The sequence below is a fragment of the Artemia sp. Qi Xiang Cuo genome, chromosome 6 (genome assembly GCF_049724085.1).
Source record: "Artemia sp. Qi Xiang Cuo chromosome 6, ASM4972408v1, whole genome shotgun sequence".
NCBI classification, from domain to species: domain Eukaryota; kingdom Metazoa; phylum Arthropoda; class Branchiopoda; order Anostraca; family Artemiidae; genus Artemia; species Artemia sp. Qi Xiang Cuo.
In genome coordinates this window covers 46,598,103-46,620,962 of record NC_142799.1, presented here as the reverse complement: position 1 = coordinate 46,620,962, position 22,860 = coordinate 46,598,103, and the positions used below count along the sequence as shown (strand labels likewise).

The 22,860-nt window shown below is 36.6% G+C and overlaps 1 protein-coding gene across 1 annotated transcript in view; it reads left to right on the top strand.

The window, feature by feature from the left end:
• The window catches only part of unc-104 (kinesin family member unc-104), a 211,127-nt gene that overhangs the window by 43,231 nt on the left and 145,036 nt on the right, over positions 1-22,860 (top strand). The window contains exons 4-5 of the mRNA XM_089090220.1: positions 7,904-8,082; positions 19,627-19,738. Of these exons, the coding sequence (XP_088946346.1) occupies positions 7,904-8,082; positions 19,627-19,738 (291 nt within the window). The remainder of the gene's footprint in view (positions 1-7,903; positions 8,083-19,626; positions 19,739-22,860) is intronic.

Genomic DNA, 22,860 nt, shown 5'->3' with positions numbered 1-22,860 from the left:
GGTAGCAGTAAACCTGGACTAAATAAATCATTGTAAGCAGAAGAACTTTTTTCTCCTTCCATATCAACAATTAAAGTGCCCAATTAACTTTACAATTAAATTTAAATTTACAATTAAATTTACAAACGATTTAAGAATTAAAGCTTAAGTAAATACCCCGATGGCGACTCTTGTAACAAATTTTATTATTACATTAGCCTTCACTGTTATCTAAGATTTTTCTTTTGGTTGTTTCAAAAATTAAGAAGTTCTTCAAACATTACACTGAACTTGGCTGTTAAACGAAACACACTCTAGAATTACGCTGTGAACAATCTGACAGAAACCGATTTCCCTTTGTGGGTTCGGTTATGATTTGCTTGTTCTGAGTGAAAAAAACTACGATGCATGTATATATTAACTGTCTATTGGATATATATAGAAATGGTTAGGGGTTAGGTATTTAATATAATTTCTTCTACGTGGCCTGCTTTCCATAATTCTTTGTCGTAGTTTCCATAATTTTGTTTCTACAATTTTATATTATCATCATGTTTTGGTATATTTCATTAGGATTAATATAACTTCACTTCTTGGATGTGTTTCGTTTCACAGACATGTACCCAATATTCTATTTTGTCATTTGTGCCGTGTTGAACTTTAGAAAGAGGACCTAATTAGCTAAATTTGTTCACATAAAAATTTAAACATTAAAAATCGGTTGAACATTGAAGACGAATTTATCTTCAAAGAAAAGCTAGACCTTCCTAAACTCTTGGTTTCATATGTTTCATTATACGTTTTGTTTGGCTGATTTTCTTTTTTTTATTTGTGTTTCTTTTTTTTTTTTTCGATCGCTACTGCATATTTTTTTGTCGCTACTGCATGACTGCATATTTGTTTCTTGCTACTGCATGACTGCATGACCTGCATGACTGCATATAGAGTTCTTTTTCATTAAAAATATTAATTAAATAAGGCTATAAGTATCTGTAGAATCGCCCTATTGCTTGTAATTAAATAAAAAAAAAAGTTTTTTCTACTGAAAGTAAGGAGTAGCATTAAAAATTAAAACGAACAGAAACTATCACTCATATGAGGAAGGTTACACCTCCTCAACACCTCGCTCTTTTTCACGCTACAGTTTTTCAGTACTTAAAAAAAAGTTACTTTTTGTTCTAATTGTACCATCCTTGTCTTTCAGACGTCGTTTATTAGGAATTAATTTAAAACACTTTTTTCTACAAAAAAAGTTTTTCAAAGAAAAGTAGAAAACTCTATTAGACAAAAAAAAACAAGAATAAAATCAAATAATCTAGATATCTCATGCATGAAGCTAACGGGTTTTTAGACGTAAATTTGTTACAGCCAGAAGGCTCTTTTATCTCATTATCCCAAATGAACATGCTAATCCAGCTATAACATATCCCATATTTTTACAACGCAATCGCGAAAGAGAATTATTCACCTCAATCATAGAAGGAATTGATTTAATAAATTATTAAAATATTTTCAGAATATCTATTTGCACTCACGTCAAGAGTCATGGCTATGTCCCTAGAATCCGCCTTTCCTTCGGAATGAGGAGCGAAGTGAATTACATTTGGCCTGATTGAATTTAACGATTCGATTAGCCCTGTCTCGACGTTGTCCTGGGGTTAATCTAACTTTGTTGGATGAACGCTTTTGTTGGGATGGCTGATCAACAGCATCCTAAAATAAAAATAGAAATTATTTTCAGTTTTCAAACTATTTAGCTTACGAGAGGGCACTGCCCCAAACTCCAAAAGTTGACAATTATAGATCCATTTCAATTTTATTGTTTTGGTATATTTCATTAGGATTAATATAACTTCACTTCTTTGGTGTGTTTCGTTTAACAGACAAGTACCCAATATTCTATTTTGTCAGTTGTGCCGTATTGAACTTTAGAAAGAGGACCTAATTACCTAACTTTGTTCACATAAAAATTTAAAAATTAAAAATCGGTTAAACATCGAAGACGAATTTATCTTCAAAGAAAAGCTAGACCTTCCTAAACTGTTGGTTTCATATGTTTTAGTATACATTTTGTTTGGCTGATTTTCTTCTTTTTATTTATTTGTGTTTTCTTTCTTCTTTTTTTTTGGTCGCTACTGCATATTTGTTGGTCTCTATTGCATGACTGCATATTTGATTGTCACTACTGCAAAACTGCATGACCGGCATGACTGCATATAGAGTTCTTTGTAATTAAAAATATAAATTTAATAAGGTTATTAGTATATGTAGAATCTCCCTATTGCTTGTAATTAAATAAAAAAAAAGTTTTTTTCAACTGAAAGTAAGGAGTGGCATTAAAAATTAAAACGAACAGAAATTATCACGCATATGAGAAATTTGATTAGCTATTTCAATTCTTACTTATTCAGAATATTAATGGGGCACTACCCCTTCAATTCCACAATACCAAACCTCAAAAAGTTGACAATTATAGATCTTATTCAATTTTATATACCACGCTTTTAAAACTTATATATCTAAATTGTAAAATACTTAAAATCATTGAAAAAGGAAGAAGAAGAAGACCACAAGACATAGCCTAAACCAAATTTATTTTAATATGACACATAAAAAAAAATGACGAGACAAAAATAGATTTGTTTTATTATATTGTAAGAAAATTTACTCACCAGAACTCGCTTAGAACATTCCATATCTTTACCAATGTAAATGATCGTAAAATATATATATAGATAGAATGAATGAACTATTCAAACTGTAGAAAATTCTAATTTGAAACTCGATTTTATAGTAAAAAAAATTAATATATTAACACCTAGCCAAGACACACCGTTTTTTTTTGCACGGATAATGTACTTACCCTAAAAGGCATGTAGGCCATATATACATTATGAAGTAGAAATCTGGCCTACATGAATTGTGTCAGAAACCCATCCTTCATAACATATTATGCAATCACTAGTGAAACCTATATAGTCAATGCACAGGTTAGACTACTTTTTTTTTATGAAATTCAATGCATTTTTTCATTTAAGTTTGAAAGTGCTTATACTATCACTGTCCTTGGTAAGTCAATGCACAGGTTAGACTACTTTTTTTTATGAAATTCAATGTAAGTTTTTATGTAAGTTTGAAAGTGCTTATACTATCACTGTCCTTGGTAAGTCAATGCACAGGTTAAACTACTATTTTAATGAAATTCAATGTAAGTTTTCATGTAAGTTTGAAAGTGCTTATATAGATACTACAAGTATACAGACTTTTCCAGGAGGGATTTCTTATAGTGGGGGGAGGGTCGGAGGAGGGGATTCCCGATGGAGCTTTGGAATATCCCAGTGAATGTATTACATCCTGATTGCAGCAATACTAGTGACCTACATTATCTTGCATTTGAAATGGTTGCTTCCTAACAGATGCAAATATCCTAGTGTTGGGCCCACATGCTTGACCCAACGATTCGGCTTGTTTAGTCCCAGGTTGCATACATTTCACTTTGGCAGAAACTGTAATGCTTCCGGGTCGGCACTGATGTTTGTTCAAAAAACACTGAAATGAAACATTACATTTACTTTATTCTAGGATGTTTTTTTGTTTTTTTTAGTTAACAAAATTTCCAGATACCTCGCTATTCTTCTGTAATTTTTTAGTGGCCATTTACCTAGAAAGAATTATTTTCTGACTTCAACTATAAAAAAAAACTGACTAAAACTATAAAATAAAACTGGAATAAAAGTTTAAAATTTAGAAAACTTATTTTCCAAAGAGGGGAAGGGTATTTTCCAAGGAGGGGGTATTTTCTGCGGGGGTTAATTTCCGAAGGAGGGGGAGGTATTTTTCGTGGGGGGGGGATTTTTTTTTTGGGGGGGGGGTTACACACCCCCCCTCCCGTTCACTATATTTATTTATGCTATTTTACTGTGTTCATGGCCCTATATTTGGCTTTAAAATACACTTATTTGTCTATCTATCTAATATGCAGAATAGTTGTACCAAATACATTTTGCATGCAGACCCGTTATGCTTACCCCCCCCCCCCCCCCCCCCAATGTGCACATCTATAGCCCAAATTTATTTCTAAAGTAACGAAGAAACGAACTAAAAACAAAATGATGTGTTCTCGAATTTTACACAGCGTAAACTTCAATGAGTGGCGCAAAATACAAAATTGCCGAAATTGCTTCCCCCTATGGAAATTCAAAAAATTAAATTAAAATAAAATTACCAAATTTGGAAAGCCTTATTTTCCACCGGGGTTAATTTTTTTTTTTGGGGGGGGGTATTTTCCGTGGGGGGGGTATTTGCCGGGGGGTAAATGCCGGCCACCATATATATATATATATATATATATATATATATATATATATATATATATATATATATATATATATATATATATATATATATATATATATATATATATATATATATATATATATATATATATATATATATATATATATATATATATATATATATATATATATATATATATATATATATATATATATATATGGGTGGTCCTTATTTTTCAAAGCAGGATTTCTTCAGCAGGCACCCCCTAATCTTGTTTCTATTGTTAAAATACCACAGAATCCCAAAAAAGAGCCAAATATATTAACATTAAGAGGTCCCTACCAGAGGTTAAAGTTTTTGGTTACTGCATGCTCATTGCTCAATGCTGCATGCCTAGCACAGTTTTCAACATTTCAAAAGTCAACACTACACTATAATACAGCATGATAGCTTTCTGAACTGCTGGACTTTTTTACTTATTTATCTGCAGGCTTCCCACAATGCATTTCAACACAGGACGCCATTTTTGTTGTATGCAATGTGAGTGAAAATGTAAATTCCAGGTTTTTATTAGTTTTATGAACTGCAATATATTAATTATGCTTTACACTGATACAGGTAACTTTATCAATCTGATACTTTGTTAAAGATACACTGACACTGACACAGCAACGAGTGACAGCATGGACTGCATGGTTTGTAAACGTGACAGTACTGATGCAATATTAAAACCAACTACAAGAAGTGAAACAGACATATGCCTCATTGGGCAATTATCAGACACTCTGATTTCAACAAAACTACCGTCGAAGAAGGAGGTCATGGTGCTATTCTATCACTACAAGTAAGTGACGAACAAGACAGTCTGTGAAGCAGGATATTCCACAGCCAATGACCTTCTTGCAGTTTGGGCAAAGGCACACATTCCAACAAGACTCAAGAAACATGTAGTAAAAAAAATTCAGTGTCTCTTTAAGGAGTATGACAACCTGAAGAGAAATAAAGAAAAAACAGCTAAGTATTCTGAGACACTGAAAAAGAACAAAGAACAGTGGGAACTGGGCCTGGACGTTTTGTTTGACATTGCCCACGCCAACGCAATGGAGATGATATGAATTCAAGAAGACCGTGAGTTTCTGTTAGCGCAGCGGGAACCAGGACTCTATGGAAAGATGGGCAGTGTTGACAAGGTTTTAGAAATAAAAAGAGCACCCTCTCAGAAAAGGAAAGAGTAATAAACAAGAGAAAAGAAAGTGACACTGGAATCATCATCTGAAAGTGACACTGAAAGCAAAAAAGGTCAAGAAATTCAAGAACCTGAAACAGAAGATATAAAACTGTCAACCTCAGCAAAAAGACAAAAAAGAGGACGAGTATACATATTGAATGACAAAATGTCCGCCTGTCTGGATGTGGCTAAAGTTAGAGACAGAAGTGCTGCATTACTTCTTGTTCCGACTCTGCAACACCTTGGTCGTGATCCTGCTGAATATAATGTCAATCGCTCTTCAATTCGCAGAGACAGGATGAAGCAGCGCCAGGTAATAGCCGAAAATCTACAACAGGAGTTTAAACCAACAGTTCCTCTAACTATTCACTGGGATGGAAAACTCCTAGAGGATATCTGCAGCAGACAGATTGTTGATTGCCATCCAATTTTGGTCTCCAGAACAGGTGTAGATCAGCTTCGTGGTGTTCCAAAGCTAGCCTTGGGAACTGGCCGAGCTTCTGCGGCAGCAGTTTTTGAAGCAGCTGTGGCTTGAAACATTATAGATAATGTAAAGTGCATGTGTTTTGACACCACATCTGTCAATTCCAGTCCAAGAAATGGTGCTTGTATCCTTCTGGAACAAAAACTTGACAAGGACATGCTTTGGTTTGATTGTCAACATCATATCTTAGAAATAGTCCTACAAGCAGTGGTTCTTGATTGCCTTGGTCCTAGCAAAGGCCCAGAGATAACAATTTTCAACCAGTTTAAGAAATCGTGGCAGTTTATTAACAGAGCAGACTTTCAGACGGCTTCATCAGACGAGTGCGTGTTTTACAGCTGTTTCACATGTAATCACAGATACCATAGCATTTGCTGAGATGCAGACACTAGCGTATCAACCCTGTGATGATTACTGTAAGCTTTTGGACTTGACAATCATATTCCTTGGTGGCACGCCATCTAAGAGAATCTCGTTCAGAGCTCCAGCTGGGCTGCATCAAGCAAGGTGGATGGCAAAGGCCATCTATACGCTAAAGATCTGGATGTTCAGAGGTCAGTTCAAACTCACGAAAAGGCTCTTGCTGATATTTTTCAATTCACTGTGATCATCTACGTGAAAGCATGGTTTCAGGCATCGTCAGCACCATCAGCCCCTCGCATTGACCTCCAACTTTTCACGGACATCTACAGCTACAGAAAAATATCAGAATCGATATCAAAAACTGCCTTGAACAAAATAATACGACACCTATGGTACTTATCAGAGGAATTGGTGGCACTCACCTTCTTTGACGACGACGTATCAAATGATACCAAACATCATATGGTTACGGCTCTGCAAACATCAGGAGCAGAGCACCTTCTGAAGAGAATAACAGTGGACCCATTGACACTCGCAGAGAAGAAGTTAGAAAACTTTGTCACACAGAATACCAACAGATTCTTCAGCATTACCGGACTGCCTTCATCATTCCTAACTAAGAACATTGATTTGTGGTCAGTTGACGAAGACTACCAGACAGTTAAAAATATAGTGCACAGCATGAGGGTAACCAATGACATTGCCAAACGTGGTGTTGCAGTGATGGATGACTATAATAAACTGCACACAACATCTGAAGAACGGAAAAAGTTCCTGTTGCTAGTTGTCAAGGAGTACTGACAGCATTACAGTGATTGAACCAAAAAAACACTGATGAACCAGTCTGAAGCCCATATGTGAACTGTGTAGTTTGACAATTGAAGTGACTGGACACCATTACTATTGCTGGACACTATTGCCAATCCCTTATTTTCTGTTTAGTGTACAGCAACTCAACAGTCTTGTCTGATATTATTTAATTAAACAGCATTATTGTGCACTTTTTTTTTTTATCAAAACTTGCTTACACATTCCTAATAGTTAAGGTAGGGACCTCTGAAATTGAAAATAATGCTAAAATGTTTGTTTATTGTTCAATTATAATCAGAATGGAATCATTTTAGACCATCCCCCATAAAAAAAGAGTAAAATGTTTTTTTTCCCATTTCCAAAGGACCACCCTAATATATATATATATATATTTTATATATATATATATATATATATATATATATATATATATATATATATATATATATATATATATATATATATATATATATATATATATATATATTTATATATATTTATTATTTATTTATTTATATATATATATATATATATATATATATATATATATATATATATATATATATATATATATATATATATATATATATATATATATATATATATATATATATATATATATATATATATATATATATATATATATATATATATATATATATATATATATATATATATATATATATATATATATATATATATATATATATATATATATAATGTGTATTTAATCATCTCCCTAGGTCAGCTACATGGAAATCTATTGTGAACGCGTGAGAGATCTTCTTAATCCGAAGAATAAGAACAATTTACGAGTCCGTGAGCATCCCTTGTTAGGGCCATATGTTGAAGATTTATCGAAACTGGCCGTCACAGCTTACGAGGACATCCACGAATTGATCGATGAAGGAAATAAAGCAAGGTGGGTGTGAAGATTATTGTACTTATAGAACAGCACTCGTCTCTGAATTATATTCATGTTTTTTTTTTGGCATTAGTATAATTAGTGCAACAGTTTAGTTATTTCGATGACTTTCACTTAGGCTGGTAACTTAATAAACTTGGCAAGCAGTTGATACAATATTGGAATTGGGTGGTATTGAGGCTTTATGATTTATTTTGAATCTTTCGCGGCTATTTAATCTCTACTTTGCTCTGGCTGGTACTGTACAACTGTTAGGTTATCTCTATGCCTCTTCTCTGCTTTTTGCTCTTTATCTCTATCCTTTGCAATATGACGATAATAAATGCATTGTAGGGTAATTATGCGAGAATACAACTATCCATCAGAGTCTTTATGTAAAGCCAATCATATGAATGCTCAGGAAAACTGTTGGTTCATATAATTGCGGAATTGTCCTTTTACGGGACCAGGCACAAATAACTTAAGCAAGAACGAGCAAGGGTCTTTTAGAGGTTCAGCGGTGAATTTTTAACTGAGCTACCAAAATTGGAATGCTATAAACCCGTGATTCCAAACGTGGAGCACATGCCCCACCGGTGGGACATAGCAATTATTATTATTTTATTTATGCCCACTACAGAACAAAAGAAAATTTGTGGAGTAAACAATCAACAAACGAAAAAAGGTATATAGGTGCATACAATACAGGTGCGTCAGGGCTTATGCACGAGCACGGCTTTCAATTTCTTCGCATTTTACGGTAGGATCAATAATTCCGAACCTTCGTCATAAGGAGGTATTGGACGTCCCGGACACGATTCCTAACATATATTTTGCGAGCTTGAAGTATTTAGTACGAGGTTATCGTTTTTTGGACGGTTCAAGCAGATCAAATAAAAGGGAAATGTAAAGAAAATGCGGTGTTTTAATTACGTTAAAAATTCTCACCAGAATATTTTTGCTCACGGTATTTTTCAGAGCTACCGCTTTTGCGTACTCGGTGTGCATGCCTCGATATGCCGAGGACGAAACCAGGCCGCGCAGAAATCTAATGTCAGATCCGTACTGGATTCCGAGATACTTAATTGTCTCTGATCGAGCGACAGCAGGGCCTCGCAAACTGAAAGAAGAGTTCTTGCGCTGTCTGTACCGTTAAATACGAGTACCGTCTGTACCGTCGTTTTACAAATTCTGTCTTAGAGATATTAACACGGAGACCAATATCTTTGTAAAGCTTAACCAGCAGCTCAAGATTTTCTTTTAAAAGCGATAGCGAGGTACTTAGTAAAAGGAGGTCATCTGCATACGAGACGAAACTCAAATCTACACCATCAAGAAAGTAGCTACCATGGATATGCTTAGCAGCGCTGTAAATTACCGCATTAAATAAAACCGGGCTAATTGCTGATCCCTGCCTGACTCCTTTCTTGAGGTGTATTTCTTCTGTAAGAATAGGTACAGATTTTCCTTCACGTTCCATTATACCGGTACAAGCACAAATAACACTATTATTATGCCGAAAATGCAGGACCTTAACTATGCTGGGATCAACCCCATTCTCTAGAATAGTCAGAAGATACTGTGAATGCAAAACTGAATCAAATTCTGCAGCTATATTAACACTGCTCATGTAGAGAGTTGTCTTTGACCCGGTTACTCGCCTGAAAATCTTTTTCATTAATCTATGCGCCGTTGAACAACCATGATGAGCCTTAAAACCAAACTGCTTAAAACCCGTAACACAAGACCGGACTAGATGTGGCAGCAGAATTCTTTCGAAAACCTTACAAGAACGGAAGAAACTGTTATGGGGCGAAACGAGGAACATATCATTTGTCACCCCTTTTTTTCTGAATATTAGTTGTTTTTCCACAACAAAAATTCTGCGGGACCAAACCAGTGTTCAGACACATCAAAAAATGCAATGCAATCAACTCTACAAGAAGCTTCGAATCTAACTTAAGGTGCTCACTTTTAATTTTATCAAGTCCCATTGCTTTCCCTTTTTTCAAATTCATAACAACAGCTATAATTTGACCAGCACTAACATTGATTAAGCTACGGTGATTGGGGAAAACCTGTAGTGAGACTTGAAGTCTTTTTTCATATTCCATAGTCAAGGTTAGACCCACGGATTCATACAGACTCCGGTAGTGATTTACCCACTCCTCATTACGTATTTTCACATCACCATCAGTACTTCGTTTCTGTGACTTTAACAGTCGCCACTGCTTTTCGAGGAAATCTGACAGAGTTTTTGATAACATTTCCACATTTCGCACTTGCAGGTCATCAACTATTTAACTATATTGCTTTTTAGACTCGTGAAATATTTGGTGGGTCATGGGCAGGACGTTCACCCTTTGGCTGACTTTACTTTCTAGCCTTTTTTCAAAAAAAAAATCATGTGAATTGCTTCACGTTCAAATGCATCTGAAGAGCATAAAAAAACACGGTAGTGTTGCAATGACGTTATACATTGTATAAAAAGGGTTTGTGTGTAACTGAACCCATGTAACAGAGCTAACGTGCAACCAAACCCCATTTAACTGAACCCTCGTGTAACTGAGCCCCTGCTTAACTCAAACCTACTTAACTGAATCCTTGTGTAACTAGACCCCTGTGCAACTCAACCCACTTGTAAATCCAACCCCATTTGACCGGACTGTCGTGCAACAGAACCCCCGTTTAACTGGGTCCCGTGCAACTCAATCCCATGTAACTGAACCCTCGTTTGACTGAACCCCCATACAATTTAACCCGTTTATATTGTATAAAAGGGATATGCTTATAACTGAACCCATGTAACAGAACTTCCATGCAACTCAACCCTCGTTCAACTGGATCCCCGTTTAAATCAACGCTCTTTTGACTTAACCCTTATGTAACTCACCCATATTTCAATTAAGCCTTGTTTTCACTGAACTCAACCCAAGGTCTAAGAGTAAGTTTGAACTACATACTTGTACTTGTACTTGTTGCGGGACCAGACGCTGACGCCTCACCTGGCATCTAGAAGACTACGTATGATTGACTCCCATTTGTCGCGAACATGTGCCAGCTCTTCAGCAAACCGGAGCCAGCAGTTCTCCCACTTTCTGCCAAACTTTCGAAATCCACCAATGGGGTCGAGGTCGTTTTTAGCAGTTGTCCACCAATTCTTAAATTGACCGCCAGGTCGCCTGTGCCAATCTGGCAATGGAACAGCTAGAAGCACTTGCTTTATGATGCGGTCATTGGGTCTTCTAAGGACATGACCAAGCCAACCCAGTCTTCTATGTTTGACAATCATGGCAGTGGGTTCGATGTCACAGCAGCGGTGGCGCACATTAACATTTGAGATTCTATCGGAGTATTGAATCCTAAGAATTTTTCGTAGACAGCGGTGGTCAAAGACTTCCAAATCATGGAGATGAAGCGGCTTCATTGGCCAAGTTTCGACTGCATAGAAGAGAACAGATCTAACAGCCGCTTTATAAACAGAAAGTTTTGTCTTCATGCTGATCTCCCGCCGGGTCCACAGATGGCGGCGGGGTTGTGAGAAGATGGCTTGGGCTTTGTTGATTCTGTTCTGTATGTCAAGGTCACAGCCTCCACGAGAGTCTATTATTGAGCCAAGATGGGTAAAGCTGTCGACTTTTTCCAATTCTTGTCCGTAAAGCACAAGCTGATAATCAGACTGCATGTTTAGGTCCATGACTTTAGTTTTGGCCGTGTTGATTTTCATACCCTGTAGCTGAGAGAAATTTGCTATTTCATTTAAAATTGCTTGGGCAGTTGCTGGATCAGCAGCAAGAGCGTCGATGTCATCCGCGTAGTCCAGGTCAGACACGTTAATGCCCAATCCCATAACAACACCATCAAAACTCGAGAGTGCACTCTCTAGAATCAAGTCTATGCAGTAGTTAAACAAAACAGGGGACAATATGCACCCTTGTTTTACACCACTTTCGACATTGAAGGGCTCAGTTTCTTCGCCCAGCACTTACTGTCGATTTGCAATGCTTGTAGTAGGCCTTCAACAGCTCTATGAATTCTACTAGCCTACCATCTTCCATTATGATTCGCCAAAGGTTTTTGCGAGTTACAGAGTCGAAAGCAGCCACAAAATCAAGGAATATGATACTTATGGGGAAATTGCAGCGTTTACACTGCTGGAGAATAAGGTAAAGAGCAAAGCCCTGGTTAGTACGACTTCTCCCTCTTCGGTATCATCACTGATATTTGCGTGTCCAGTCATCCCTTGCTTCCTCAAACCTTTTAAGCAAAATCATCGCAAATACTTTGGTAGCCGTATCCATAAGTGATATCCCTCGGTAGTGGCGGCTGTCGCATTTGTCCCGCTTTTTAAATACTGGGGTTATTTCTGACACCCTCCAATCAGACGGGAAGGTCTTCTTCTCCCATATCAGACTAAAGAGGGTTTCTAGTTGTTCCGTTACAACGTGTGATGACGCCTTGTAGACCTCGGGAGGGAGACCTTCTTCTCCAGGAGACTTATTGTTTTTTAGCCGTTTCATCGCGTTTAATATCTCTGAAGCTGAAGGTGGTGCTATGTCGATTTAATATGGTGGTCTTTCAGCTGTTGGTGGCACTATCGGCGTTGCATCTTGCCCATCTGTACTTGAATAAAGAAGATCTTTAAAGTGATTCTTCTAATGATCAACTTCGTCTTTCATGTCAAGGATCGCACGTCCTTGAGTGTCTTTTAAGAGTCCAGCGATGGTTAACTTGATGCCAGTTATTTTTTGGAGGGTTCTACACAGCCTTGCTGTGTCATTATTTTTTGCTGCTTTTTCCATCTCTACAGGAAACATGTCTCATAATTGTCGGTAGTCTTGACGCAAGATTGGTTTAATTTATTCGAACAATGACTTTTTTACTGCGGCTGTTGTGTTTGATGCCGGTCGTCTAGGTTCGATTAGCCTTACAGCTTTCTCTTAAAAATAACTTTTCCTCATATTTGCAGGGGCATAGCCAATGATTCCGGCGGCTACCTTTTCTGTTGTGTTCCGAATTTGTTTTTATCCGGTGGTAGGGTCTTCATCACAGTTGGTAAGGCTTGCGAACTGGTTTTGTAACTTCAGGCAAAGGCCTTCTCTCACTGTTTAGGATTTTCAGTTTCTCCACGTTTAACTTCCTTTTTTTTGGGGTTGTCTCTTCCTCGCACTCAATTTCAGGAGTATTTTCGCACCTACAAGTGTCTGATCGCTTCCAAATTTTGACCCTTTGCACGCCCCTCTGTAAGCTCGGGAATCGATGACTGAGGAGCGCCAACGCTGACGGATCAATGTATGGTCGTTTTGGGCAGTTGTGGAGCCATCGTTTGAGTGTCAAGTTGTCCTTTGAGAGGGTTTGTGTTGGACCATAGTGTTGGTGATGGTAAGGTTTTGATATCTTGCGAACTGGAGTAGTCTATTCCCATTGCAGCACCACTGCCCGTGAGTGAAAAGGCCAACAATATTGTGAGCAATGGAGTCTGTCGGGCCAACACGAGAGTTTTAATAAACCACAGAAATTAGGAAGTCCCTCTTTGGGCATTTCTGCATTGTAATCTTCAGATCAGTGCAAAAAGAGTCCTTATAAGCATCCGTTGCCGCTCTTGTTCGTGCATATACAGCAATCATAGATATGTTGGATAATCTTCCCTTAAGTCGTAGACTGGCTATTCTCGGGTTCACTAGATCCCATTCAAGAAGAGCTTTTTGCGCACGGCGACCTATCATAAAGCCGACTCCATGGTCACCGGATCCATCATATGCAACAGAGTTGAGGAATAAGTATGAGTTGTCGGAGTCTCGGACTGGTATGGTTTCTTCAGACACTCCGTTCAATCTTGTCTCTGATAGACAAAGAACGTCTGCTTGGTAACGGTTCATTTTTATAGCCATCACTAGCCTTGTTGATTCTCGCTTCGCCGATCTCACATTCCAGCTATAAACTCGGAATTCATCCTTCTGTAAATTTATTTCACAAGGAATAGATCGTACATTTGTCGATCTGACCGCTATTCTGGGGAGCGGGATCGCATCGCTTACCGGAGACGCAGTAGTAGGCATAGCTTGTACACTTGTCGACCTCGCCGCCATGCCAGGGAGCGTGATCACGTCGCTTACCGGGGACGCTGTAGTAGGCGCAAAAGTTTTGTGAGTATTCATTTCTTTATAGATTATTCAAGGAAAACTAATTAACCGAGGAGTCCTCTTCCCCGTCATCTACTCCTCCTTATACAGCATGGGCTTGTAACTAGTTATGGCGGAGTTAACTAGTACTAGTACTGATTAAAAGCTCAAAATATGCTTCTTGTTTCGTTAGGAGTTTCTAACTTATATTACCCATTTGGGCAAGCTAAACTAATTTGGAGCAAAGACAAATAACCGGCAGAGCCGCGACTGCAACCAATTTCTGTCACTGGTAGCCAATGAAAACGCCTCTCTTTCAGGATGCTGCTTGTATGTATCTTTTGGTGCATGGCAATGTTAATAATTACCCCATCAAGTTTCCATCTAAATGACTAGATTTTGATTTCTTTTCCCGTACTTGGTCAAATAGTATGACTATTTTTTTGTGAATGAGGAGCTGGTAGGGCCGTTGAATTTGGGTATCAGGTCTAAGATTAGAAATAGCTTTTTCTCTGGTCGGGTATAAATTTTAATAGAATGTAGTCTCTAGTCTAGGAATACAAAAAAGTCAGAAAGAACTTGAAAAAAAATTGAGAGGAATTGGGAAGAAACCAATGCTTTACAGGCTCAAAAATTTCTGCTTAAAACAATTAAAAGAATATTGTGACGGTGCCGATTATTATACTTGTAAGTAGGTTTGAATAGCGAATCAATCGTCTTTTTATTTGGGAATACCGGGTGAAGCATGTTAAGTAACATCAAAACAGTCACTAGTTAGTGTAAACCTTTATGGAGTTGAAAAAAAAATACTAGTTCCAAGAACCTCAAAAGGTTATCCATTTCAGGAAAATGAATACATGTTCAGATGTCAAGCATTTTTTCGTAATTTCCAAAAATCTTTTTCGTAATTAATTTTAGTGCTGAAAGGAAAATGAATAGCTTCTATCCTTACCATATCAGCTTTGTATTCGGAGAATTTTTTTCCCTTGGTAGTTTTTTTTCAAAACACTTTTTTACTTTCCTCTTGCAAAAGTGAGTATTCAAGAGGGGAGTATTCAAAAGGGAGATTTTAAACGACATTATGAGGATTTTCAATTATGGAGATTTCAGTAGTAAGTCTTATAGGCTTTCAAGCCTTTCAAACAGTTCGTGGTAACGAACTGTATGTAAGTAAGGAGCGATCCGGCTCAATAGTAACCGAAACTCTAAAAAACGGAAAAACTCTGATTTTGACACCAATAGACACATCAAAAGAATCAGATTTTTATGCTGATTTGAAATATACAAGTTTCATCATGTTTAGTCTTACCCATCAAAAGGGAATATTTGCCTTACTTTCGAAAAAAGGGAGAAACACCCCCTACAAGTCATAGAATCTTAAATAAAATCACACCATCAGATTCAGCATATCAAAAAACCTACTGTTGAGGTTTTAAGCTGCTATCTGCAAAAATGTGGAATTTTGTATTTTTCGACCGAAGAAAGATCGCGAATGCGTGTTTTTTTTTTGTTTTTTTTTTCTTCTTCTTCTTTTTCTTCCTAGGGGTGATTGTACCGACCCAGTGGTCCTAGAATATCGTGAGAGGGCTCATTCGAGCGGAAATTAGAAGTTCTAGTGCTCTTTTTGAGTGACCAAAAAAATTGGAGGGCAACTAGGCCCCTTCTTACGCTCATTTTTCCCAAAGTCACCTAATCAAAGTTTTGAGATAGCCATTTTGTTCAGCATAGTCGAAAAATCTAATAAATATGTCTTTAGGTGTGAAATGACTCCCCGCAGTCCCTGGGGGAAGGGCTGCAAGTTATGAACTTTGCCCTTTTTTTACATATAGTATTTGTTATTGAGAAGTGTACAGCCATTTTCTTCGGGGGGGGGGGTGCTTGGGGTGGATATCTATGGGGAGGGAAATTTCTAGGGAGTTAATATTCCAGGGGAAATGCCACACTGGGGGGTTTTGACAGAATTACTATACAAAATTCCTTTTAATTGTCTTACATTCTCTTTGCCAAATTTTCTATGTGGAGATGTTCCGAGAATTATCCAGGGGATTTTTTCCGCGTGTTTTGTTTTCAGGGAAATAATTTCAACGGAAGAGGGTATTTTTGGAATGATCGAGAACCTGTTAAAAATTAAGGTCTTATGCAAATGATAGAATGCTAAGAAGATATTTTCGGCTGAATAGTCCGCAAGCAATTTTACAGGGAGGGATGGTTCTCAGCGAGGATGGAACTGTCTGGAGGGAATTTGATGGGGGTGCACTTTACGCTGGATGAAATTTCCACGGAGTTTTCCCTGAGGGGAGGGGTATATTCATAGAGGGTGGGCCAGATATACCTGCATTATTTGAAAAACGAACAGAAAATATGACGTATATGAAGTGTTGCCCCCTCCTTAATACCTTACTTTTTACGCTAAATTTTGACTGTTTACTAAAATTGAAACACGGGGGCCGTTTAATTAGAATTGGAAGCTTTTTTAAAAGCGCTAACAGCTTTAGCGTTAAAGAGCAAGGTACTGAGGAGGGGGCAACCCTTCATAACCGGAATGAATCTGCCAAAATTAATATGCAAATTTTGTTTTAATATTTCATAAGCTTTTACTATTTATTTAAATAATATCTATCATTCCTGAATCAGCGTTAACGGTAATAAATATCTAAGATTTTGGTCATGGGCTTTTTCTGTACTAGAGTACAGCTATTGCTGGAACCATGACCTTCAAATATGTTTGGGTCCTGGGTATGAAAATCTCTACTAATTTTCCAATATGTAGGACAGAAGGATTATTTGTTGTTGTTTAGATGGGGGGGGGGGCTATTTTTACATCGAAGCGGTATAAAAGAAAAGACGCAAAAGAATTAACCAACAAATAAAGGCCGTTTCATTCGAGTTAGCTTTTGTCACATCCGAAAAAATGGGCTCAATTATATTTTGTAGTTATATTATTGATTAGAGGAGGGTTGAGCTGAATGTGGTTGATTTGATGGGGATTGAGTCAGACAGGTTTGGGTTAAACGGGGGTTGAGTTGGATGAGGATTGAGCTAGATGAGGGTTGAATTGCGCTGAGGGTGATTAGAATGGGGGTCGAGTTGTACAAGGAGTGAATTACACGGAGATTGAGTTGAATGAGGGTTGAGCTGAATTTGGTTGAGTTACATGGATATTAAGTTGAGTGAGGGCTGAGTTGCACGAGGATTAAGTTTTACGGGGTTCAGTTGTGCGAGGGTTCAATTAAACGGAAGTTGAGTTGTACGAGGGTTCCGTTGTAGGAAGTTTCGGCTTAACGGAGCTTGAGATTGAAGAGGGTTCCGTTAAACAGGGACTCAGTTGCAGGGGGTTGAGCTGCAAAGGAGTTCAGTTGCATGAGGGTTAAATAACACGAGGGTTCAGTTGCATGGGAGCTTCGTTACACGGAGGTGCAGTAACACTGTGGTTCAGTTGCACCTGGGGTCAGTAGCAAGGGGTTCAGTTGCAGTGGAACCTATCAAAGTGTTGTTTTCAGACAATATTTTTCATTAAAATAAAAAAAAATCCTCGAGGACGACCTAAAAATAGATACCAAGTTAATGGCCAGTTAAGCTTCCTTCAGTGACTATGCATAAAATTTTGAAAATCAAAATTTAAATGCCACGAGGAGAGCATCCGGATTTTAAAAAATGTCTTGGTGGGTCATGGCCCGAAATCAGTTGGGAACCACTGCTATAAACGAAGGATTCGTACGGCTCCATAGCTCTATTTGTTCGATTCAATTTTGCAAACAAGGGACCGGTAAAGCTTGCTTTCAGGGTCTAATCGCCTCTCTACAGACTACAGCTGCGGCAGTACATAATATTCGTTCCAAATAATGACTAAACGCTCTATTTTGTATTGTCATTTTCTACAGGTAATCTAAAAATGGATTTTTTGTTGACTTATAAAGGAATATTGTAATATCAAACCCTTTAATTCACTAAGAAGAAAGCATAATTTACCCCCCCCCCCCCTTGTAAAAATTTCCCGGGATGATTATATAGCAATATTTTTTAAAATTAAAGTCTCAGATAGCTTGCCAGAACTTTCTTCACGGTCTCTTGAGCCAGAGACGAAAAGGGCTATACAGATGTTCGACGGAGCAATTTTTGGTAACCACTCGTTTTGGGGCATGTGCTTTTCTGTCTTTAGTTTCATCAGAAAATGTTCTCTGAGTGTTGCTTGTTAAAAACAAGGTTAATCAGAACGTTTGGCGTTTAGAATAAAAAACATGAGAATTAAACATTATTTATGTAATAACCGCAAATTTCTCGTGATTACTTATCATTTTTAAGCCGATGGATGTTTGTAATAAATGTGGCTTAATAGATACGAACTGCTCATTTGAACGAAACGATTCTTCAAAGAGAGTAACACTGCTTTCAAACATCCATCACCATCATCACAAACAGTTTCAAGGTACGCCAAATATCGAAACAGTATTTTTAAAATTTCAGGATAGGTCTGTTGGACATCTATATGTTTTTTTTTCTGTTTTTGTTTGTTCGTTAAACAGTTCCTTTTCCATGTACCGGAGATCCGCAGATATATTTCAGGGTGATTTCAGGTTATAAAATAAATGTTCAGGTTTATTACAAGTATAAAAGTAAAAACATCAAAGGCATTTGAAGCATAATCTATTTTGATTTGTAAAGTAAAAATAAGATATCAAAGCAATAGTGTATGCTTATGCTGTATATATAACATAATAATAAAATGTATCGTATGTGCAGTGTTTGGCCGCTGGCCCTAATTATCAGAGTAATGTCTGTTTTTCCTGTATATAAACTGCGTTCACCTGCATTTCAATGGCATTGATATCTTTTGAAATCTAATGGTATAAATAGTTTAGTTATACTATGAGTCCATGGACTAATTTTAGATTAATTAGTTCATGAGACCAGAACGTGATATACCAATGAAACCATGATTTACTGTGAAAACCCATTGAATTAATAATCATGGCAATCTTGGCCCATTGAATTCGTCCTGATTGGTCTGGGTCTCACTGGCCCAAGAAAGAGGTGATTTTACTTGTTTTGTTTTTAGTTATTTTATATTTAGTTCGAGCTCAAGTTAGTTCAAATTCAAGCTAGTTCAAGCTCAAGTTAGTTCAAATTCAAGCTAGTTCAAGCTCAAGTACGAGTTAGTCCAAGCTGATAATGAGTTGATGATATTTAGTTGAAGTTGAAGTTTTGATATTTAGTTGAAGTTGATTTTAGTTGAAGTTTTGCTCTTACAATCTGGTCAGTAAAAGTGAATTAAATTTTCTATATCCGCCTTTGGTTATTCCTTAACCCCTTTAGATTGGGGAAAGGAGTTTTAGGGGAGTTCTTAATATATGTTGAGGGGTGGCAACTATATCTACTAATTGTAGTAAATAATACTCCCCATACGCCTCAATATGCGAAGTATATGTTATTTCTATTTTAGGACAGTGGCTGCTACAAATATGAATGAAACTTCTAGTCGTTCCCATGCTGTGTTTACCATAATCTTCACACAGAAAAGACACGATAATGTTACATCCTTATCTACCGAAAAAGTAAGTCTTATATAGTGATATAATTCTGAGAAATTCATATATCTTTTAATTCGACTGGCATCTTTTTGTTTTATTTCTTTTTCAAAAATAAGGTATTGCATGCGAAACCATGTCAGGTTTCCATTTAAGAAATGTATTGCGATTTACTCATACTTTATTCTGCTTTAAAACATTGGGAAGTTATTAATGTTCTTCAGAATATGTTTAATGCATATTCTTTTTGTTATTTAAGTTGTTTTGCTTAGTTTATTGCCTCTTAGAACTGCTCCTCAACTTTTTGCTCGGGGATTTTACACCTATTTCACTGCGCCTTCAGGATTGAATTTTGCTTCTTATTAGTTTCTGTAACCAACACAAGAGCAATTTTATAAAATGTAGTATATGTCGAAGGAAATACGATAAAGAAAAGCTGCTAATTTTGCTCCTTCTTTTCTGTTCTTTAAAGTCAAACCATTCAAGACGTCGGTCTCATCCTTCCAAGGAGATGAAGTGATGTATTTTTATGTAACCAAAGATAAAATATATACGTAAAATTATAAAATGTATCTTCTACAGTAGAAGTTTTTTGGCAATCTACGTCTGTTAAACTGTAAAATATTATTCTGAAATTCTTGTCTTCAAATTTCTAAATGCAGAGAAGAAATGGGAGACGGACTAATCTGCTAATGATACTCCCAGTTTGATGATGTAGAAGGTCGGTTTTATCGGGCTTTGTCGAGCGATTTTATCTTTCATATTATTCCTGCTCTTGCCAAGATTATAATTATTCGCTCAGCTTACTACTTCTATGGGAAATGCACTCATAGGACTCTCAGCGTCTACTTAAAAACTTTTTTAGATAAAAGTTGTCCGTCGCTCTTTTTCTTTTTTCACAAAATTTCACAGACTGGTGTTTTATGCTGTCTCACTAATTAAACAATTATAAAAAAAGATGTGGTCTTTTGCAGTTGAATATATGGTTAATGTCGAACTATTAATGTATTTTTAGTTTTTTTTTCTTTACTCTGGTAAGTGACTTACCCTGGTTAACTCATTTGATGTCAATTATCTCTGTAATATTACCGTTGGAAATGTATTTTCATCAGTAATTTAGCAACTTCTGTCTGGAACCGTCCTACTTTCGGGAACATGAAAATGTAATGCTCTTTGATCTAGTTGGACAAGATCAGATTCGTTTATTATGAGCCTTCTTTATGAAAGCTCGATTGAAAACGGTTTTAGTAAATTATTTATTGGAACGTATGCTCCACAAGACTGTATTTATGCTTCTCTGCGTCACATTTGACTTATTATTTGGTCCTCATAGCAACCAAAATACGTAAATACTGGGACAAGTTTTGAGTAGGTGGCAAAAGCTAGTACAATCGATGCCTCTTTATCTTCGGGATGAAGATTTGCGAAAGTGTGCTCCGTTTAGGAACTACTCTTCCCTAAGATAAACTTTTCTTTGTTTCACTAGATTTAATAAGCAAAGGAGAATATTTTTACTCAATGAACACTGTTAAAAATATTGTGGGTAGGGGAGGTTTCTGTGTTTGAAAAAAGTGTTCTTTGTCTTAAATGTCCATATTCTTGTTCATTTCAGCGGTAAAAAAAAGAAGAAAAAAAAAATCAAGCAAAAAGAGATCTTACCCCGTGTCTCACTTGTGCTGATATTTTTGGGGGTCCAAACTTCGAGTTCTGAGATGATATACTTTAGTAACTGTTAAAATGCTTTTACTATTTTAGATTGTTTTAGCTCATATTTGAAAACTTTGTCGTAACTGGTGATATTCAAGTCATTAATCGTTTTTGAGCGAAGCATAGAATATGCCTTAAATTTTTTTCAGGGCCACAAAAGGTTGGTAATAATTAAAAAAAAAAATAGTACCAAAAAGCCAAGGGAGCAGTCAAAGTTGTATATGCGCCTTTTGAACCGAATGACGGAGACAGTAGTGACTCAGATGAATTTTGCATACAGTTGCAGAGAAAAATAGACAAAAGATAATTTTATTATGGGTGTTTGATGCCAAGGTTGGTACGAATAGAAATAGATAATATTCTAGCTTAGGGAAATTTGGTGTAAGGAACAACAATAGTAAAGATAATAGGCTGCTCCAATTTTAATGAAAATGGCCTATAAGTTAACATGGCCCTCGCATGATGGTAATATGGCTAACCGTATTGATTATGTCATTGTAAATCGAAGACTGGCAGGTTCAATATAGTGCACTAGGGTATATAGGAGTGCTGTTGTTGATTATCAAAGTAAACATCACTGTCTTTTACTGTCTAGAGTCAATTTTTTACCGAAAATTAGAAAGGCGCTTTGAATGAGAGGAGCTTTCCAAGAATTACTGGGTATTAAAGGGGAGAGTTTTGAATCTGATGATTAGAATTTAGACCGAATGAATTTAGGAGAATAATTTTCAAAGCAGTATAAGATGTCTTTGTGAGGAAAGTTGGAAATACAGTCAGGAATATGTCAAAAATGCTTTAATCTTGATAGAAGAAAGAAGGGATAACAGGTATGTAAGAAATTGAAAACAGGTAGTCAGGCTAGACTTGCCCCAGTTAAAGGTAGGAACGGAGCCTCAATAACTGATAAGAATAGTATTAAAGGGGAATCGAAAGAACATTTTGAGAATTTGTCAAACTTTGGCAAGGCTGTAACAATTCATACAGAAAACAATATAAAAGATTTGACAATTTGGAAATAAAGGAAGGTTAATTTGCGAGGAGGAGTCAGAGACATTAATAACAGGACAGAAAGATAACAAGGCCTCATGGCCTAGGAAAGGAAAAGCTTAATTGAAGCTCTTTATTAAACCCTTTTAAGACCTAGAAAACAAATTAAATCTCTCTATAAGAAAGGTGATACGAGTTAGTGTGGTAATTACAGAGCTATTGGCGTGATTTCTATAGTGAGCAAATTACTTAACGTGATGACACTTATTAGACTAAGAAAGATAAAATTTTAAGAGAATAACAGCGTGATTTTATGAAGAGAGATTATGTGACGACCAAATTTTCCCTCTTCGATTAATATTGTGAAGTGCCTGAATCCTCAGACACTTCAATCCTCAGTTTTATAGATGATGAACAGGCATCTGGCTCAGCTAATAGAAAAACTTTAATTAAGG